The 20708-nt window shown below is 38.4% G+C and overlaps 1 protein-coding gene across 3 annotated transcripts in view; it reads right to left on the reverse strand.

Moving 5' to 3' along the window:
• Window positions 1-409: 409 nt before the first annotated feature.
• The window catches only part of PDPN (podoplanin), a 44509-nt gene continuing 24210 nt past the window's right edge, over window positions 410-20708 (reverse strand). Inside the window, exons 2-6 of one of the 3 annotated variants that reach the window (XM_012545642.3) lie at window positions 13263-13348; window positions 8955-9078; window positions 4658-4693; window positions 3440-3545; window positions 410-2798 (exon numbers count right to left, since the gene is read on the reverse strand). In XM_012545642.3, coding sequence (XP_012401096.1) covers window positions 2792-2798; window positions 3440-3545; window positions 4658-4693; window positions 8955-9078; window positions 13263-13348 — 359 coding nt within the window. In that variant the 3' untranslated portion in view covers window positions 410-2791. Of the gene's footprint in view, window positions 2799-3433; window positions 3546-4657; window positions 4694-8954; window positions 9079-13262; window positions 13349-20708 lie in introns of all 3 variants that reach the window. The other 2 variants (XM_012545641.3, XM_012545643.3) reach the window with 2 other exon arrangements.

Here is a 20708-nt window from a genome sequence, read left to right on the forward strand (position 1 = left end):
ATATCAAACTTGCATATTAAGTGATTCTAACTTTTCCACCAAATAAAGAGATGTCCAAATTACTACCATCCTCTTCTGTCTTTTGATCGGGTTTTAATATGGGATCTGGCTCACATCCTGGAATATTGTTGGCTTGGTAGACCATGATGTAAAACTTCCCATATACCTTGCTTCCTTTACTCAGTGGAGTGAGACCTAGACAATAGGCTTGGTGAAATGTCCTTTTGGATATTTTTGGCTTCTTAAAGGCATATAAATTTGTCCCATTCCATGATTACAAATGATAATTTGATTTCTCCAATTAACATGGCAAATTGTAATGTCATTCATAATTTTATTCTGAGATAGTCCCAAGAGTGACTCCCTCCCACTCAAAACTCCATGGCGATTCCCAATAAATACACAAATCTCCACCATACATAACTATTTGCTTTATTTGAAAATATCTACACTGTGTTAAACAGTGTTAAGAAACCCACTGTCCTGTCCCAGCAGGCACTGGGTCCAGTGTATAACTTGAGATGGACTCTTTTATTTTTTCACGGAGTGGGGAAGAGAAGAAGAAGGGAGAAGTGGTAGGAAACAAAAATTTTAAGGGAATTGTTATAAATCACTAACCAGAAATGTGAAGGGTGGGGGAGAGGGAGATAACTCGAAAGACATAGTGTTTATAAGTTCTTCTTTCAACCACACTTTATTAGAGCATCTGCTCCCATCTCTTGTGTGCTTAATTTGTAATACGTTGGTGATAGATAGATTTACCCCAGAGTAGATTATATAAAATAACATCCAAATGTTGGCACAAAACCAAAAACCTGGGAGAGGAACAAGCTAAATTTCTCAAGCAATAACTTCTCATTCTACATCAATTTACTGGACAAGTTGAAGAGCCTAGGTTTGAAACTATATCCAGTCATTCCAAGATGAGTGTCAATGAATAAGGATGTCTTTAAAAAAAAAAATTAACTCAATTGACCTTCAGAAAAGGGTGTGCTGCATTTGTCAGTATTGAGATGATGAGTTCTAATGAGGAAATTTAACTCACTTCTCAATATGTGAGGTCAACAAATGAAGGACTGGGAAAGCTTTTTTCATTTGAATTTTATATGCTTTGAAATCTTACAGCTATTTAAAATTCGACTCTCGCTACACTCATTTTCCATTTCATACATTTCTCCAATGTGATAAAAGTCAAGGAGGCAAATAAATGTAGGAAGACTGGTACATTCTGCTGCTTACAGTGTACGCCAGTACAAGGGTCCTTCATGTTTTAGAGATATGTAGCAAACTATTTTTAAACTTGAGTCATGTTAGCTACTGGCAGCTTTATGGCTGCAATGTATGATCTAGCCCAGCAGGGCCACATGCTAAGGATCAGAGGGGTTATAGTGATGTGGTATTGGCAGGCAATCAGAAGCCAACCTTCCTTTAACTAGAGAACCACCCTGGGCTCATTCATTTCAAAGCTACAGAGGTGGAAGGCAGTCAGCTCATAACATCGAGCCAGCAATTCCTCACTGGAGAAACTTCTTAAGCAGCCCAGGAGGCCTTGGGGAGTGATGGGGGAAGGACTGTCTTTCCAGAATCATGGTTTTCCTGTTTACTAACTCCAAAGGCTGACTCCATGAGGGAGTCTTTGAAGTACTTTGTTCCAACCAAGTAGAAACAGCTGTTCCCTAGATCACAAAGGCTTAAGATGCTTTTTGATCACTGCTTGTTCCAAATTCTAAAGAATAAGGAATATAAGGTTTTATGCACCTCAGTCCACCAGAGAATCTAAGAACACCTGTTGGGAAACAGCATGGTACAGTGGAAAGAGTTTTGAATTTGGAATTTGGAACCCCCACCTGGCTTCAAATTCTAGAGCTGTCATCACTTATTACTTTGTGTAATCTTGAGTAACTCTCTTGACCACTCTGAGCCTCAGTTCCCCCACTATGAAATGAGGGGGTTGGGCTAGGTAGCCTCTAAGAATGATTGCTGACATTTCTAAGGTTTGCAAAATGATTTACCTACATTTTCTCATTTGATCCTCATAACTGGCTTAGTCAATGATATAGGTAAGCATTAGCCTGGGAAATTCAGTTGACCTCAGTTTCCTCATCTGTAAAACGAGTAAGTTGGACTAGGTGACCTCTATGCCTCCTGCTTTCTAAGTCTATGACTCTATTTTCTCATTTTAATAAGGAAACTGAGGTTTAAAAAGATGAAGTCATTTGCTCGTGGTCACATAGCTAGTATCAGAGGTGGGGTGCAAACACAGGGTTCTGTCCATCCTGCCCCACTGACCCCACAGGTATTTCTCTACTTCTAGAACTATGATCCAATGACCCATTTACAAGCAGTACAACTTGAGTAGAGTAAATATTTCCACATTCCTTTTTGCTTTCGATGGCAACCCTCAGGTCGGGGTTCCAAATTCCAAATTCAACAACTTTCTAGCATCCTAGATTCGCATGCTGCTATTTTGGTTGCATATGGACTCATCAATCATTGTTTCCTTATTTCCTATCCACTGTTAGTTTTTTTTTAGCCATGTCACCTACTTTTACAAAGTGTATATATAAAAATAAAAAATGATTTCAAAATAAGATAGATTTGGAATCACAGGCTGTAGGAGCCTTCTTGTTTTCAGCTCAGGAACCCTTGCAGAGTTTTAGGATCACCACGGATTTAGAACTGGAGGAGCAGCTCTTCCATGGATCATTTTCTCATGTGGGTACAGAAGCTAAAATAGGAGCTCTCTTCAAAAAATAAAATAGTTGGCAGAAGGACATAATTCTCCAGTCATCTATGGCCTATGGAAAAATAAGAACAAAGAGATTGTCAAAGAGATTGGCCGATTGTGAGTATACCAACTAACCTATAAATAGAGAGTTGAATTTGGACTCAAAAAGACCTGGTTCAAATGTTGCTTCTGATAGTGACTTAGGTAAATGACCCTATTCAAATCATTTCTCTTCTGAGGGTCTCAGTTTCCTTATTTGTAAAATGAGAACATTTGACTAGATTACCTATGGTTTCTTCTATTATTATATAATCCACATGATCTCTTTCTTCACTAATTATCTATTGTCTGATACTATGCCCTCCATGCCTTATTTCTGATACTTGGTCATATACCAACCAAACAGTGAAAAATTTCCAGGCCCTCAAAATAATAAATTCAGAGGAAACTTGGGCAACTGGATAGCACAGAGAAAAGAGTACCAAAAAGGTCCTTTTGTCTCCATTTTTATAGAATGGAAAACCAAAGCTTAGAGGAGCTAAGGGATTTGCCCCAAATTATATAACTAGGAAATTTCAGGGACAGAATTCAAAAGCAGGTCTCTTCCAAATCCAAGCCCAGTATTCTTTCTACTTCACCCCAGGGATCTTTAAATAATTACACTAATCACACACATATCATGTCAGTGTATATATATTTACTTACGAGTACCTGCCCGACATTTTCCTCACTACTGCAATGATGATTCCAGCAATGATACCAATGGCGATCACGATTCCCAAAATGATTCCCACTAATGTTACAGTTTCCAAACCTCCTAACATAGAGAAATAGAAGCAAAAAAAGAAGCAATATTGGTAATTTATCCAGAACAAGATGGAGAAGAATAATATCCATGCACTAGCAATATATTGAGTAAACATTCTAGTCCAAAGCGTGGATGGATTTATATTAAATTACATGTGGTAGGATGTTAGGTTCACAGGTAATCATAGCAGCAAATTTCCAAAATGTGTTATTGTCCTCTTGTCACCCATGTTGAGATTGAAAATTGGGGCATAATACAATGGCTGACCTTGAGCTATAACAAGATTCTTACGAAATAGGCTTTTGTCTATTGAGTTTAAAGAACAGTATCTCAACTCTGCTATTAATTATTAGGAAGAATTTTTATAGGGCTATTAAAATAACCCTGATTCTCTAATAACCAAAAACTATCATCTTGGGCATTTAAAGCTGTTTCACATCTGGCTTCTGTTTAACCTTGGAGACTTATTTCACGTTATTCCCCTTTATATTCACTCCTTATTCCAGCCAAATAACCCCATCTGCTATTCCCTGAACTAAACATTCTATCCCCATCTCTGACTTCTATACCTTTGCTCAGGCTGACCCTATGTGTAGAATACACTTTCACCTCAACCTCTTAGAATTCTGAGCTTATTTTAAGTCTCATCTGTGGTACCAGCTCCTACAGGAAACCCTTTAGTAGTCTTTTTCTTTTTCCTGAAATGAGTTTATATTTACTTATCTGTGCAAATGTTCCATCCCCCAATGGAGTATGAACTCTTTGAGGACAGGGTCTTTTTGGTCTTTGGAGCCTTCCATACTTAGCACAAAGTCTCAAACAAGAATCAAGTCTTGAACTGCTTGACTAGCCCTCACTGTAATGGTTTGAATTGAATTATTGAATTCACAACAGCTGCCACAAAGCAGAAAGATTTTAAAATCTTCTAACTTGTCTTTTGATTAAAAATATAACTACCCAGAATTTGCTTTGTTTCTTTTCTGCCATTCAAATGATCTTTCTTCCAAAGGGTAAATCTTGCCTTTATAGATGCTCTAATGTGCTTCTGTTGATAAATACAGCTTATGAATATAGATGATGACAAGAATAGTGGTTTCTTTGAGTAACCCTTTCTAGCCTACCTTTCTCAGTTGTCTTTGTCTCTCCACCCACTTTCTCTGTAAAGAGAGAGATGTAACAACAGAGTGATGTTAGAAAAAACTGGGATTTAATCATAATTAGAGAAGAAATTTACTTCAGAGCTTTGCAGATTAGGTAGAAGACAACAAAAACAGGAGTGAGGAAAACATTTGCTAAGGAAAGTGCAATGGTAATTTTAAAAGTATGTTACCATTCATTACTGGTCTTAATTATTAATGATTTGAATTAATCACAAATGATTAATGATTTACAGTTTATAAGATTTAAAACTAGAATGAACATTAGAACATGAGAGTGACATTAAAACATGAATACCAGAGGTAAAAGGACACTAAATGACAAAGGGAGAAAGGATGCTTGAATGTGAAATGTCTGGGAGGACCTTAGACTTAGACTTAGAACTTGAAGGAACCTAAAAACATAGAACATCAGAACTGTTCTGTCTTAAATTATAAACTGTTCTAGCAGGGGATTAAGTAATTTACTCCCTTCATTTTCCTTTCTTAAGGAGTTTTTCTTCCTAAAAGCTGATAATCCTTTAAATTATACGTTGTTTATTCTCAACTATTTTAGAAGGTAGGACAATAAATCTAGCATATATTTTATTGTTTGATTTTTTTAGAGTTAAAAAAAGAAGCCATAGAAGTGGTCATTAATTTTCAAGGTCATATAATATTTTTGGCAAACAGGACTTAGAAACTACATCTCTTGAATAAAACTCATCATCACTAATAGAATTCTCACTTTTTGAGGTATGAAGTTTTAAATTCCCATAGTGGGAGATAAGGGAAAAATTAGAAAATCCAATTCTTCCCCTTGAGATTATTAATATAATAATAACTGACATTTTTTAAAAAATTAAATTTCCAAAGAATATTACTTTTATTTTCTTGTTTAAGCCTTTCAACAATGCTGTAAAACCTTATAAGTGTTACTACCTCCATTTTACAGATAGGGAAACTGAATAATACTAAGAGGGGTTAAGAGATTTGTCCATGGTATTAAAGCTGGTTAGTGTCAGAGGTAAGATTAAAGCCAGATTTTCCTGGCCCCAAACTTGTCTCTCTATTTAGGCAGCTTGATGGCACCATGGACAGAGTGCTATGCTTGGATTCAAGAAGACAGAGTTCAAATTTCTCCTCAGAAATTTATTACCTGTGTGGCCCTGGACAAATAATTTTTATCTGCCTCGGTTTCCTCAAATGTAAAATGGGAATAAGAATAATACCTGCCTCATAGCGTTTTGTAAGGATAAAATGAACAGTACTTGTAAAGCACTTTATGAATTTTAAAGTGTTATATAAATGGTTGTGTAGGTTATACAATGGATAGACTACAATCGTATAGGGAGGTGGTGAAAGACCTGAATTCAGGAAGAGCCTCAGATACTAGATAGTATCTGACTCACTGTGTGAGTCAAGTCATCTTGCTTTCTTTTCTTCCTCATATGTAAAAATGATCTGGAAAAGGAAATGGCAAACCACTCCAGTGTCTTTTCCAGGAAAACCCCAAATGGTTCATGAAGAGTCCATATAAATGGTAGCTAGCTATTATTAGATTAAACTTGCAGTCTTAAAGGACTAAGGACACTAAGTAATTTAACTATGGTCACACAATTGCTTGAAGGTCTTGTATTATGCTAAGGGAGATGCTCTTCAGAACTAATCAATGATTTCCAAAAGAAATAAAAGTTTTCCTTGGCTGCTTTCTTCCTGTACTTTAGCTCCATTTATGTGTCTGAAAATCCCCCTAGGCTATCTCTCCGTGGATTTTGTTTGTTTTTCCAATCAGGTTGGTCATTGTCACTTTTCTTTTCCCCTTGACCTCATCATGTAGTAAGTTCTTAACATCTGTCAGATGATTCTTTAGTTTATTAGCAGATGGGGAAACAGATTCATCAAGACAAAGTTTTTGCTTTCTGAATCAATGCAAATGCACAAATCCAAATCCTGCTGTCTATAGAAAAGGGAAAGCAAGGATGCTTTAGATTTAGGCTGTCTGCATCTGAATGGTAGTAGACCCGTTCCCTCCAAACTCTTCAAATGATCTGAGGACATGTGGTCCATTTGAGAGACCCTGACGTATGATTATGCCATTCATATTTGAATGAAGATGATCTGTGGCCAATCAACACAAAAAATTGGAGTCAAAGTGTAACAACCTCCATATACCTGAGAGTGGCTTTGCATATAGATCTTTTGGTTTACAAAGTGTTTTCCTTACAATAAACCTGTGAATTAGATATTACAAGGATGCCCGTGCTTATTTTAGAGTCAAGGAATATGGCGTCCTTGGTCTTTCTCCAAAAGCATCATTCAACTGACCACCCCCACACGTTTGCACAGATTGTGCACCATGTCTGGGATGCACAGTTTCTTCCTTTTTTTTTTTTTCAAATTTTTAATTCATATTTCTCCAGTTTCCTGTTCCCTTTTGAGGTTTCAACCCATATGCTAATGCCTGTTAAGCAGTGAATCACACCAGATTTGAAATCAGGAAGACCTGGGTTCAAATTTCAGTTTCTGATACTAGTTGTGTGGCCATGGAGAAGTTGCAACCGCCCTGAACTTTAATTTCTTCAACTGTAAAATGGGTATGAAGAGTGTCCGTAGTGCCAACTTCCCAGGGCTGTTGAGAGGCTCAAATGGGAGAATATATGTAAAAAGCTTTGTAGATGTTAAAGCTCTATATAAATGCCAGTTGCATTTTTTTCTGGAAGCTTTTCCGAAATAGCCTAAACCAGGCAGTTAGGGTTGTCTCCTTCCTCAAATTGTTATGCTTGACCTGTGATTTCATTGGTCTATGCAGGAATTGGCAAACTAGTGTCCACAGGACAAATCCTTCCTAGTTATTTAAGAATGGTTTTTATGTTTTAAAATAAAGCTTTACTTTATTTATTGGTTTGTTTAACCATTCTTAACTACCAAACAAAAAGAACAGAATTTGGCCCTCAAACCATAATTATTTTGTTTACCCCTTGTCTAGGGAATTTCCAGTGAGCAAATTTCCATGGATAGAATAGACGGGTGGGGGCTCAGAGGGTCATTGGACTAGTCAGACATTGGGGTTCCTTCCAATTCCAAAATGACAATCTTGTGATCCTATAATTTTGGTTCCTTTCTCAGTTCTATCAGTTTCTGAGACTTTGGGGAAAATCATAGCCAATGAAAGGTAGTTGGGTAGTATGAAAAAGGCAGTCTCTGGAGTCTCAGGATCTGGGTTCAAAAACCAGCTTCTTACTACTTGTATGAGCTTAGGTATATAATGTAACCTCCTCATCTGTAAAATGAGAAGATTGGATGAAAATGTTGGACAAGAGAACCTCAAAGGTCTCTTCCTATTCTTATTCTATAATTCTAGGACTTCAGTTTGCTCCTCTATAAAATGGGATTGGTCAGTCTTAATAAGCACTTACAATGTTCTGGGCAATGGGATATAAGTAAAAGAATTATATATCTTAATACCTGAAGCACTTACCTCACAGGGTTATAGTGAGGACCAAATGGTGGGAGGCAAATTTTTACAAATGAAGAATCTGAAGTCTATCCCATTGGAAAAATGATAGGGTTATTTACTTTTTGTCTTTGTCTTTGTTTGGCTAGGATCTAGCAAAATGTTTTATGTATTATTATTTTTTAAAATAATAGCTTTTTATTTTAAAACACATGCAAAGATAATTTTCAACATTCACCTTTGTAAAACCTTGGGTTTTAAATTTTTTATCCTTCCCTTCTTCCTATCCCCTCCTCTAGACAACAAGTAATGCAATATATGTCAAATGTATCCAATTATTCTATACAGATTTCCACAATTATGATGCACATGAAAAATCAGATCAAAAAGGAAAAAAGTGAGAAAGAAAATAAAAAGCAAGCAAATAAAAAGGTGAAAATATCATGTTGAGATTCATACTCAGTTCCCATAGTGCTTTCTCTGGATGCAGATGTCGCTTTGTCTTATGTATTATTATTACTGCTCATTTATTCTGTTGTTTCCAACTCTTTGTGATCCCATTTTGGAGTTTTCTTGGCAAAGAAATGAGAGTGATTTGCCATTTCCTCCTCCAGCTCATATTGCAGATGAGGAACTGAGGCAAATAGGGTGATATGACTTATCTAGGAGCATATGGCTAGAAAGTATCTGAAGCCAGATTTGAACCCAGGTTTTCCTGACTCCAGACCTGAAGTGCTCTACCTACAGTACCACCGAGCAGCCCTTTACATATTATAGCAAGTACTTAATTGAAGCTTTTTTTAAACAAATAAATTGGTTTCTTACCACTTGGATGGTCAGTTTCAACCCTAGAACTCGTGGAGTTCTCTCTGGTGTGGACTGTGGGCTCTGGAGTAGGTTTGTCCTCAATTCCTGGGGTGTGGAAAGTTGTTGGGGTTCTTGTGGGCGGCTGTGAGGCAGATAAATGAGAAAAGCAGGTAGAGAGTCAGTAAGCAGCCTTCCAGAAGGACGAAGGAGACTTTTCTTTGTATTATTTTCCGTTCTTGGGGTCTGAGTTCCACTGACAGTGTCACCTCCGCCAGAATTTTCTATGGCATTTATCATCTATATCAAGCATCTGTCTCGGTGGGACATGATACAACAATTCTCACAGAAGAAATTTTATTGCAGGATTAGTTTTTTGTCTTTTCATGTTCTTCCTCAGCTGATTGTAAGCTCCTTGAGGACAGGGATCATGTGTTACATTTTGAAAATATCAAAGCAAAGGAAATAATTTTTTCCCCTCCAGAACATTACCATTACTATAGGCTTGTTCTCTGTGGAAATTCATCTAATCTCATAATGCTTAGAGAACCAGACACTTGTAGCATGATTGATAGTTGTCTTTAAGAGCAGTATCTTTAAGAGCTAATGTTTTTCAACATATTTAACATGTATTGGACTACCTGCCAGCTAGGGGAGAGGGTGGAGGGAAGGAGGGGAAAATTTGCAACAAAAGGTTATGGAAGGGTCAATGTTGGAAAAATTAGCATGCTTATGCTTTGTAAATAAAAAGCTTCAGCAAAAAAAATAAATGAAATAAAAAAGTACAATTCTAATAAAATAAAAGAGCTAATGTTGTTTGAGAAAACTCAGGCTTCTAATCTCAGAACTCTGAGAAATAAAGGCAATCTGAAGCACAAAAAATGAAATAAAATGTCAAGTCAAGACACAAACATGTAAGTACCTACCATGTGCTAGGTACTATGCTAAGCATTAGAAACATAAAAAAGGCAAAAATGGTCCCTGCCCCACTCTAATGGGGGAGACAACATGTAAATAATCATGTAACAACAAGCTACATGCAGGATAAGGAGGAGATAAGTAGCAGAGGGAAGTTACTAGAAGTAAGAGGGATTGAGGAAGGCTTCTCGAAGCAGGTGGAAATTTAGTTAGGACTTGAAGGGAGCCAGGAGATGGAGAGGAGGAGGGGGAGCATGAAGTCTGGATAGAGGGTCTTATTTGAGGACCTGCAAGGTGCCTATGTCTCACTGGATCATGAAAGGGATGCTGTAGGAATGAGAACAGAAATGTAGGTGATGGGGGGGCAGTAGAAGGGCTTTGAACACTAAGCAGAAGATCTTATATTTGATCTTCTTCAGAGTAGTTATTTTCACAGAGCAGTGCTCAAATATTTGTGGGTAGTTTGAAAGTGGTGAGATGGAGAAATTATAGGAGTAGAGATCAGAATTGGAAGGGCCCTTTGAGGTCCACCTAATTCAATTTCCCTTTTTTAAGAATGATGAAATCTGGAAGTCCAAAAAGGTAACTTACCAAGATCACATAAGTAATTCTAATTGAAGATTCCAATCTAGTTTATAGGAGGGACTCTGAGGGTTAGGAAATGAAAGAGTGTATCCCAGACAGGGGGATCAGCCTAGATAAAGGCATAGACATGGGGCTGTCCAATCCTCTCAGTTTAAAGGTGAGAACATCTGGACACCCAGAAGGTTGAGTGTTTTGTCCATGGTCACAGAGGTAGTGAGTGGCAGAGCTGAGATTTGAACCCAGGTCTGCCGAGTCCATTAGACTACACACACACTTATTCAAACTTATTCAGTTTAAAAGGCAGTGGGTAGTGTCCCCTTTAGAAAAGATGTTCACTCCTATTGCTCCTCCTATCCCACGGGGAGGTCAGAGGGCTTTAAGCCAACTTGGAATTGGAATTCCAAATGGAATTCAACAAGGGTTGCAGTTATGCAGCCACGCCAAGGTACACAGTGGTTCAGGATAATGTTATGTGTGAACAGTCAAGGGCCTCTCTCCCTGAGTTGGAATCAGACAAGAAATCAAAAAACTTAAAGTCATGAAGGACACTACCCCCCCACCCCAATCTACTTTGGATCAATGGTGAGTGGGGAAAGACTAGGGGTCCTTCTCTCACAATTAAACTTAGACCCCTTCCCCTCCTCCATTTCGCTCCCTAAAGTTCAAAGTCAGTGAATAGTTATGGACAGGAAGAACAAATCACAGCCCTGGAAAATCCCTTCTGCGCAGGGAACTCCTCTGAGACCTATGCAGTCAGTTATCCCAGAATTTGAGAACTAGAAAGATTCCCCATGATCATTCCATTCCCATACCTGAAAGGACCAATCTACAACACAGCCTTTGCTTGGTCTCCAAGAGGAGAACCTCTGAACCAGCCCATGCTACTTTGGGACTATCACCATATCCATACTCATACGCAGACTGATCCCCATGCCTGGGATGCACTCTCTCATTTCCTAACTCTCAGAGTCCCTCTCATCCTTTAAGAGGAAGTGGAAGCATTATCTATTACATCAAATCTCCCCTGCTTTATCTCCTTAATTGCTAGTCCTCCCTTCCAAACTACATTGGATGTATTTGTATTTGTTTATTTAATCAATTGACATTTATTGGTTACCTACTCTGTGCCAGGCACTATATACTAAACAATTGGGATACAAAAAAAAAGGACAAAAGACTTACCCTACCCTGAAAGAGCTTAATGGGGGAACCAACATGCAGACAAATCTACATAAAGCAAGTTATAGACAGGGTTAATAGGACATAATAACAGAGAAAAAGCAGTGGAATTACAAGGGTTTGGAGAAGACTTTGTGTAGAAGATGGGATTTTAATTGGGACTTAAAGGAAGCCAGGGGAAGTCAGGAGCATCTTGGAGAAAGGAGAATATTCAAGACATGAAAAAAAACCCGGAAAGTTACCCTGAAGCAAGGGATGGAGTGCCTTGCCTATGGAACAGCCAGGATGCTGTTCAAAGAGTGTGTTTTGGGGTGTAAAGTCAAGAAGATTGGAAAGGTTGGAGGCTATCAGTTTATGAAGGGCTTTGGATGCCAAGCGGAGCATTTTGTATTTGTTTCTCGAGGCAACAGGAAGCTACTGAAATTTATTGAGTAGATTGAGTGACCTGATAGGATCTGTGTTTTAGGAAAATCACTTTAGTGGCTGAATGGATTGGAGAGGAAGGAGATTTGAGGCAGGCAGACTCACCAATAAATCCAGGTGTAAAGTGGGAATCTATACCAGGATGGCAGGAATGTCAGAGGAGAGAAGTGGACACATTTGGGAGATGTCACAAGCCATGGCAACAGCATGGATATTATATATAGATTTATACATTTATATATAGAGACATACATGTATTATGCATGTAAGTATATATTCCCTATATATGCCCAAACACATATATCCCTGCATATATATATATATATATATATATATATATATATATATATACACACACACACACACATACATATGTGTGTGAGTGTATACTTGTTAGCTCCCCTGGTTAAACATCAGCTCTTTGTACAGAGGGATTGGTTCATTCTCCTCCTCTCCTTCCTCTTCTTCTTCTTCTTCCTCCTCCTCCTCCTTCTTTTTTTTTTTTTTTTTTTTTTTTGTTGAGACAATTAGGATTAAGTGTTTGAGGCTAGATTTGAACTCGGGTTCTCCTGACTTCAGGGCTGGTGCTCTATTCATTGCACCACCTAGCTGCCCCATTTGGTTCATTCTTTATATATCCCCAGCATCTAGCATGATTTGTTGCATGACAGATGCATGACATTAAAAAATAGTTGATATAAATAAAAAACATAAAAGTTGATCTATTGTTAAGAAATTGTTTTGTGGATTTTTTTTCTGGTATCAAAACTAAATTTGTCTCCCTGCAGCTTTTCCCTTTCCTTCTTAGTTCTTCCCTCTTGGATTAGAAAGAACAAGTATTTTCTGACTTCTTCATCACAGCGCTTCATTGGATTATAGAATTAGATTTAGAAGGGATTTAGAGACCATTGGTTGTGACTTTCTTACTTTATAGATGAAGAAACTGAGGTAAAGAGATTACAGATTATCAGGGTCACACAAACAAGTATGGGAAGTAGGATTTGAAGCAAAGTAGCCCATCCTGACTCCAAGCCCCATGCTCTAGCTACTAGGTGATACTATCATTTTTTGGATACTGGAAGATAGCTATCTTATCCCCCTTATCTGAGCCTCCTTAGAGAGCCATCCCATTTCCTTGCTTTCTGTTGTTTCTCAATCTAGTCTTCAATTCATGGAATTAAGCTTGGCAAGAAAATGAGACGGTGTAAGGTTGGTGATACCCACCAGAGTAGGTGCATCTTCAGAGGGATAAGATTTCCCATCAATGGAATCTATTGTGGTCGCGGCATCTTCTGGCAAGACTGTGCTGTCTGGGGGAGAAAGACAGAGTCAGGATTCCAAGTTGGAAACCCTGTAAGCCACTGTTTGGCTTCATCTGAAAGATTCCCCACCCTTCTTCTTTGGGACATTACACTTCTCTCCAGTCATTTCTTTGACTCTCTGCTGTTCCAGGAGCCTGACTAGCATTTCCTCAGACCATTTCCCCCAACACTATTCAGAAACCTGGAGAACTGGACAGTACCTCAGAGGTAATAATACACCAATATTGTAAAGACCTGTGATTTCTTTAGTGGGAGAACCCCTCCAACAATGCCTCTATGTCTTTTTCCCTCCCTACTTCCGTTTCTTTCTTTCTTTCTTTCTTTCTTTCTTTCTTTCTTTCTTTCTTTCTTTCTTTCTTTCTTTCTTTCTTTCTTTCTTTTCTTTCTTTCTTCCTTCCTTCCTTCTTTCCTTCTTTCCTTCCTTCCTTCTTTCCCTCCTTCCTTCCTTCTTTCCCTCTTTTCTTCCTCCCTTCCTTTTTCCTCCCTTCCTTCCTTTTTCTCTTTTCTTCTTATTTCCTCTTTTCTTTCTTCCTTACTTCTTTTTTTCTTCTTCACTTTTACATTTCTTACTCTTTCTTTCTAAGAAAATCACAGGATCATAAGATAAGAGCTAAAAAAAGACTTCAAAGGTTAATCCACTCTTTTACAAAGGAGGAAACTGAGGCAGACCGCAGTCAGGTACCAAGCTCAAAGTCACAAATGCAGGGCTGGGAATTGGTCCTCTAACCCCAAAGCTAGCATACTTTCCAATGAACCACATTGCCTATGAGGGTAGCACCCCGTTTTATAGATGAGAACACTGAGTGAAATGGATCTGTAATATACTGTAAGACATTTCCTACCCAACCTGCTGTTTTGTGGCCCTGGTTTCCTGTTCTTGTCCCCACGGTCTGGCTCCACTTACTAATGCTTGACCTGTACACACTCCTTATTGCCTCCCACATACCAGAGCCAAGCACTCTTGGTTCCCTGCCCATGTGAGCAAGATCTGTTGCACTCTCCCGGCTCCAGTCTCCCTGCTTGATTCCATTTGACCCCATCTGCCCCAGATCTCCCTCTCTGACAGAACTGTCATCAGAGTGAAATAAGTGAAGCTTTTCTCAGGGCCCCAGATCGGGTGGAGCTCATGCACTCCCTCCCAATATAAGTTCTCTGAGCCAGAATCTTCAAGGCTCTCCATCCTCTACCAGCTCTAAGACATCTACCTCTGTAGTCCATGTCCCTTTGTCCAGCCCCAGTTGTCCTCCACCAAGAGTCCATTGCATTACTGGCAGCCATCTCCTGGGTTTCTTTTTGCTCTTAGCACTTATATTATACATTATATAATTATAGTTTCTATATAATATGAAAATATAGTTTCATATTATATATTATAGTTTCTAATATAGAGGACATGCTTAACAAATATTTACTTGACTGTCTCCTTTTGAATTCTCCTCTCCTTGTGACACTTTCCCTCCCTACAGCCCACTTAAGAGTGGACCAACTTCCTTTTTGAGCCAAGTGTAGCACAACTTCCTGTCGGTTCCTACTCCATACCTTTCTCAGATGTCCCCCATGACATGCTCTGTATTCCAATGTTCTTCTCATATCAACTGAATTTTGTTCAGCACTAAAATTCCTCTCTACAGCTTTACTTTCTTTTTTTTTCCTTTTTTTCTATTATTATAGCTTTTTATTTACAAGTTATATGCATGGGTAACTTTTCATCATTGACAATTGCAAAACCTTTTGTTCCAATTTTCCCCTTCCTTCCCCCCACCCCCTCTCCCAGATGGCAGGTTGATCAATACATGTTAAATATTTTAAAGTATAAGTTAAATACAATATATGTATACATGTCCATACAGTTATTCATCCTGTACAAGAAGAATCAGATTTTGAAATAGTGTACAATTAACCTGTGAAGAAAATCAAAAATGCAGGCAGACAAAAATAGAGGGATTGGGAATTCTATGTAGTGGTTCACACTCATTTCCCAGAATTCTTTCGCTGGGTGTTACAGCTCTACCTTCAAATTGAACATGCATTTATTAAGTGCCTAGAACTTACATCTTACTGCATTGACTTGGCCAGGGTCACACAGTGAGGAGGAGGTGAGATTTTAACTCAAGACTTCTTAACTCTAAATCCTGGGCACGGCCATGATGCCTTTGTCCTTGGCTTTTCACTGGCTCCATCTGGAGTGATCTTGGCTCCTGGAATGGAAGGCTTGAACCCTCTTGGATCATTTTCCTCTCATGAATGGGGGAGAAAAATGAGACCCTAGTGGTCCAATGACTGTACATAGCAATCACAGAGAAGCCTTCTGAGCCCTGCTGAGTGAGGACAGATAACTTGCCCTGGGCTTTGAGAGGCAGGATGGCATAGCGCCCGTGCCCAGGGCCTGCAGTTAAGAAGCCTTGAGTTAAAATCTCACCTCCCCCTGACGGGGTGACCCTGGCCAAGTCAGTTCAGTGTCCTCAGCAGAGTAAGGAGGAATTTGGATTTAAAAATCTTCGAGGTCCCTTTTTGCCTTAAATCGGTGACTCTACAACTTCATTACAAACAGAGCATGTGCCCACTTGAAGAGTTAACAATCTGACTCATGATCCTCAGCCCCCTCCCCTGGCAGGGGCAGGTTCCCGAAATCCCATGACCAAACCATCTTGCAAAACAGGGGAGAAACCACGTGCTTTGAGGGGGAGGAGACCTCTGAGTCACACAAGAGCAGCTGGGACTGTTAGCACCTCAGTCCATTGAAAGACATTTTTTTCTCCTCCTCAGCTTCCCTTATAAATATGCTTAGAGACAGCCCAGCTCAAGACAAGAACTAATAAATATTTGATTGGAACTTTGCTGGCAGTGAATAAAGGAACACAGTCTCTGGAGTCCTCCCTGTCACTGCTTTTCATTCTGCATTCGATGCTCTAAATCCCCTCCCTGAAGATGGATGGCATGGGATAAGACATCTGGGCGTGGGGATTTATTTGTAGTCTCTGAGGGGAAGAGTTTCATCAGGAGCCACAGTCAAATAATTGTTAGGGGCCAAGGATGGCTTCCCTCCTCTCCCTTCCCCCATCCCCATTCACCAGAGGTCAAGATTTGGCTGCCAGAGGGATTGATGGGTCCCGTTGAAGACAAATGTCTAGAAGAGCTGCTGACTTGGGAGGAGGGGAGGAGACTAGTTCCTTGGCAGACAAGGCCCCTTTATTTAGGAGCCAAGCATCTCATTGCCCTCCTTTTCAAAACTAGAGTTCTGAGGCTGTCATACCAAACAATGAATTTTTAAAATATTTTCTGGAGCTATCTGTTTGAACTCTATGACTTGCTTGTCAACTCCTCAATTGCACAGAAAGAGCAATATAAATATGCACGTTTATAGAAATATACCCAGCTAAATAAGCATGTGCATATGGGAAATCAGTACAGCCAGCCACATACACACACACACACACACACACACACACACAAACCCTTGAACTTAGAATGCTGAACTTGAGATCACCAGACTCATGTTTAAATCCTGGTTCTTGTCACTTACTCCCCATGTACACTTGAGAAAGTCCTTGGGACCTGAGTTTCTTCATTTAAAAAATGAGGGAATTAGCTTCTTAAAAATTCTCCCCTTTTTGCCCAAGAAATTTTTACATGACCTCAGGTATATATATATATATACATACATACATACACATACATACATACATATATATACATATATATGTATGTATATAAATGACATATTTATGGATAATAAATTACAAATTGGCTTCTTAAACTTTTCCCCCTTTTTGCCTAAGAAATTTTTACATAGCCCTAGGTCTATGGACTTATAAAAATAGGTATATAAGTCAAATACTTGTGGATAATAAATCCTAATTTCACAATCCCCACACTTAGTTATGAGACTCCATATGGGATTGTGATCCACAGTTTAAAAAGCTGGAGGCTAGATGACCTCTGCGTTCCTTCCCACCTTAGAACTATTATCTTGGAACTCCATGAGCCTCTTGGATAAAATGCTGGATTAGAGCTAGGGAAACCTGGGTTTGTTTGAATTTTCTAACAATAATTTATTTATATGTATAATTATATCAATTAAATAATATATAATATAAATAACACAAAACAAGAAAATAAATAAATATAATAGTATATACTAATTTATATATAATAATAATAATAATAAAAAATCCCAACAACAGCAAGCCGTAAACAACAGATCAATAGACTCGAGGCCCTAAATACAACTGTCTTTTTCTGTTTTTCATACATGTAAATTTTTGTACTTGTTGGGATTGGTCAAGTTTGGAAAATAAGAAATAAAAATTAAAATCTTGATCAAAAACCCAAATTTGTATTTGTCTTTGATGTCTGCTAGCTACACGACCACAAGAAAGTTACCTTAATGTCTCAAATCATCAGTTCCTAAAAGCAAGTGGTGTGCTTCTACAGAAAGAACACTGACTTTGCATTCAGAGAACCTATGTCTGAATCCTGGCTCAGCAGCCTGTGTGATGTTAGGAAGTGGTTTGGACTTTCTGGAACTTAGTTTCTTCATCTGTAAAAGAGGGGGACTAGTTGACCTCTAAGGAGCCTTTGTCCTCCAAATCTAGGCTCTTAAATAATAAATGTAAAGCATAAAATATTTTGTAAACCTTTAATCACTCTATTAATGTGAGCTATTATTGTTATATCACACTATCTCTCCTATATGTATAGCTTATCACATATACTATACAATATATGAAAGCAGAAAATATAAATGCATACACACATATACATAAACATGTGGGTACATATACCTATATAGGTATATACACGACACATATAGCTGCCTATGTGCAAATGTACACACATATATATTTATATATCTATTTACAAACATATCTAAATATATGTCTGTAAATAAGAACAAATATAAATATTTATTTGGAATGGAATATTTGTAAATAGGTGTAAATAAATAAATAAATATATAAACAATATCCACACAAGCCTATAGGTATATGTGACATACCACACATTTATGCAAATATAAATGCACACATATATACATGTATTTTTAATCCCAATTCAGAATGGAGCAGGTTAAAATACTAGCCCTGGAAACTGGGTTGGGGGCTCTGGTATCACTCCCTGGTCTTTCCCCTCCTATAAACACACTCAGTAAAGAACTGCAGCTCTTGGATAGACAAAGACCGGTTCCTGAATGATAGACAGGATTAAGGGGTGTCTCTTTTGTCTCCATACCCTCCATTTTTCTCTTGGCTTCATGGGAACGTTGCTCTTAATGAGAGATTCCCAACCCATCCCTCAATGATTATAGTCCCTGCTGTCCTGGCTTTAAAGGTCCCTGCTGAGCCACAGCTGCTGGATTTCAGCCTGCCTTTCCATCTTTTCCCTCTCCATTGTGGAGTTTGGGTCATTTAGTGTAGCTTTCCTGCTCAAAACCATTTTCCCTCTTTAAAACAAAATAAATAGCCTTGGATGCTTCTAAGAGCATCAGCTCCCAACAACAAGCCGTGTATGTGCACATTAGCATCCAGGGTCAGTACAGCTCGTTCTAATTCTCCTGTACCCCACTCTGTCCCTGCTTGTGGGTGAGATCTCATGGAAATTTTCCAGTATGGGCCCAATCTCCTTTACTAAATCTCTAATTCTGAACTGTGTTCTAATGGGCTTGGGGCCAATCGGACTTTTGGTCTGTGTATAATGTGATATCGTAAGCTTGTTGAGAGCAAAACTTGTTCACTTCTGCTTTGAGATCCATCCCAGTGCCTTGCACAGGATTATGGAGTCTCAGGGTCCCAGATCTAACTAAATAATCCCACCGCCTTCTTTTGATATTGAAAGCTATTTGTCCATGATCAAAAAGGTAGTTATTGTCAGAATTCTGACCCAGACCCTACCATCTCTTTTGTTTAATAGAAGATGAAATACATTTTAATGAGAAAAATATTAGGGTAAATATGATCACGGGGAAGGGTTGTTTGAGAACAAACTTTGCAGTACTTTGGCAAATCTCTTTTTGTATGAATATTTTAATTGAGAATAACTGATCTGTTGACTAATATTGGTCCCTGAAGACTTCTGCTTGGAAATCTTGTTATCCAAGTTTACATTACTGTAAGTCCTTGAAAGTAATGACACTTCATTTCTTGAGTATATTCCCCAAACTAGGCTGATTACTAATTCAGACTTGGACATCCCCTGGATAACAATACTGGAAATCATGCTAGGCTAGGAATCAGAAGATCTAGGTTTGAGGTTAAGCTATGATCCCTATTGGTTGCATAATTTTGGACAAACTCTGTCCTTCCTTATCTCTTCTTATGAAAAATGGAGACCAAAATAATTACATAACCCATCTCATAGTTCTGTTATGAAGGAGGTACATTCTACATTATAAAGCACAAAGCAAATTGTTCTTCTCTCAGCTCTTCCTCAAACTTTCTGTATGATTTTGGACAAGTCACATCCCCACTCACGACATCAATTTCCCAAGGAAATGAGGATGATAGATTTAGATGATGTCTCATGTCCCTTCTGGTTCTGACTCAAGGAAATGCACCCTGATAGACTGGATAAAGCACTGAGTTTCAATCCCAACTCAGATGCTTCTTCTCTGGGCGATCCTGGGTAAATCATGACATTTCTCTGGGCCTCAGTTTCCACTTCTGTAAAATGATTTTTTATAGCTCTAAATCTTTAATTCTAAAAGAAGGGTCCAGACAGTTTTCTCACTGAGCACTAACAGGAATTCAATCTTTAAAGACAAGGTTCTTAAGCTTCTCTGTGTCAAGGACCCCTTTGAAAGTCTGGAGAACTCTCATCTCAGAAGAACATTTTAAAATACGTGAAATACATAGAATTACAAAGGAAACCAAGTAAATTCTTAGAAAATATTTTTTGAGCTCAATTCATGGACCCAAGTTAAGAACACTTGCTCAAAGACAAATAACACTTATCCTGAAAAAGCAAGAATCAGAGCAGTGAAAAAATTTTTTTCAAGTATAGAACAAATTTAAACAAACCCATCGAAAGGTTTTCCTGACTAGTCCAGCATTTTATCAACTAGGGCTCATGGAGTTCCAGGATAATAATTCTAAGGCTGAAAATAAACCCAGAGGTCATCTAGCCTTCAACTTTTTAAATTGTGGGTTGCCAACAATTTTGTAAAAAAGCAGAGTTGGGAAGGAGTGTAAGACAAAATAGTTTCTGGTGTCCCTTGTGTCTCAAAATCTATAATCATGTAAATCAATTAATCTTTCCAAGCCTCAGTTTCCTCATCTGTAAAATGAGAGGGTTGGACCAGATGATCTCTAAGATCTCTTCCAGATCTAAACTGATATCAGTGCTTAAGTCT

This window comes from Sarcophilus harrisii, chromosome 3, assembly GCF_902635505.1.
Source record: "Sarcophilus harrisii chromosome 3, mSarHar1.11, whole genome shotgun sequence".
NCBI classification, from domain to species: domain Eukaryota; kingdom Metazoa; phylum Chordata; class Mammalia; order Dasyuromorphia; family Dasyuridae; genus Sarcophilus; species Sarcophilus harrisii.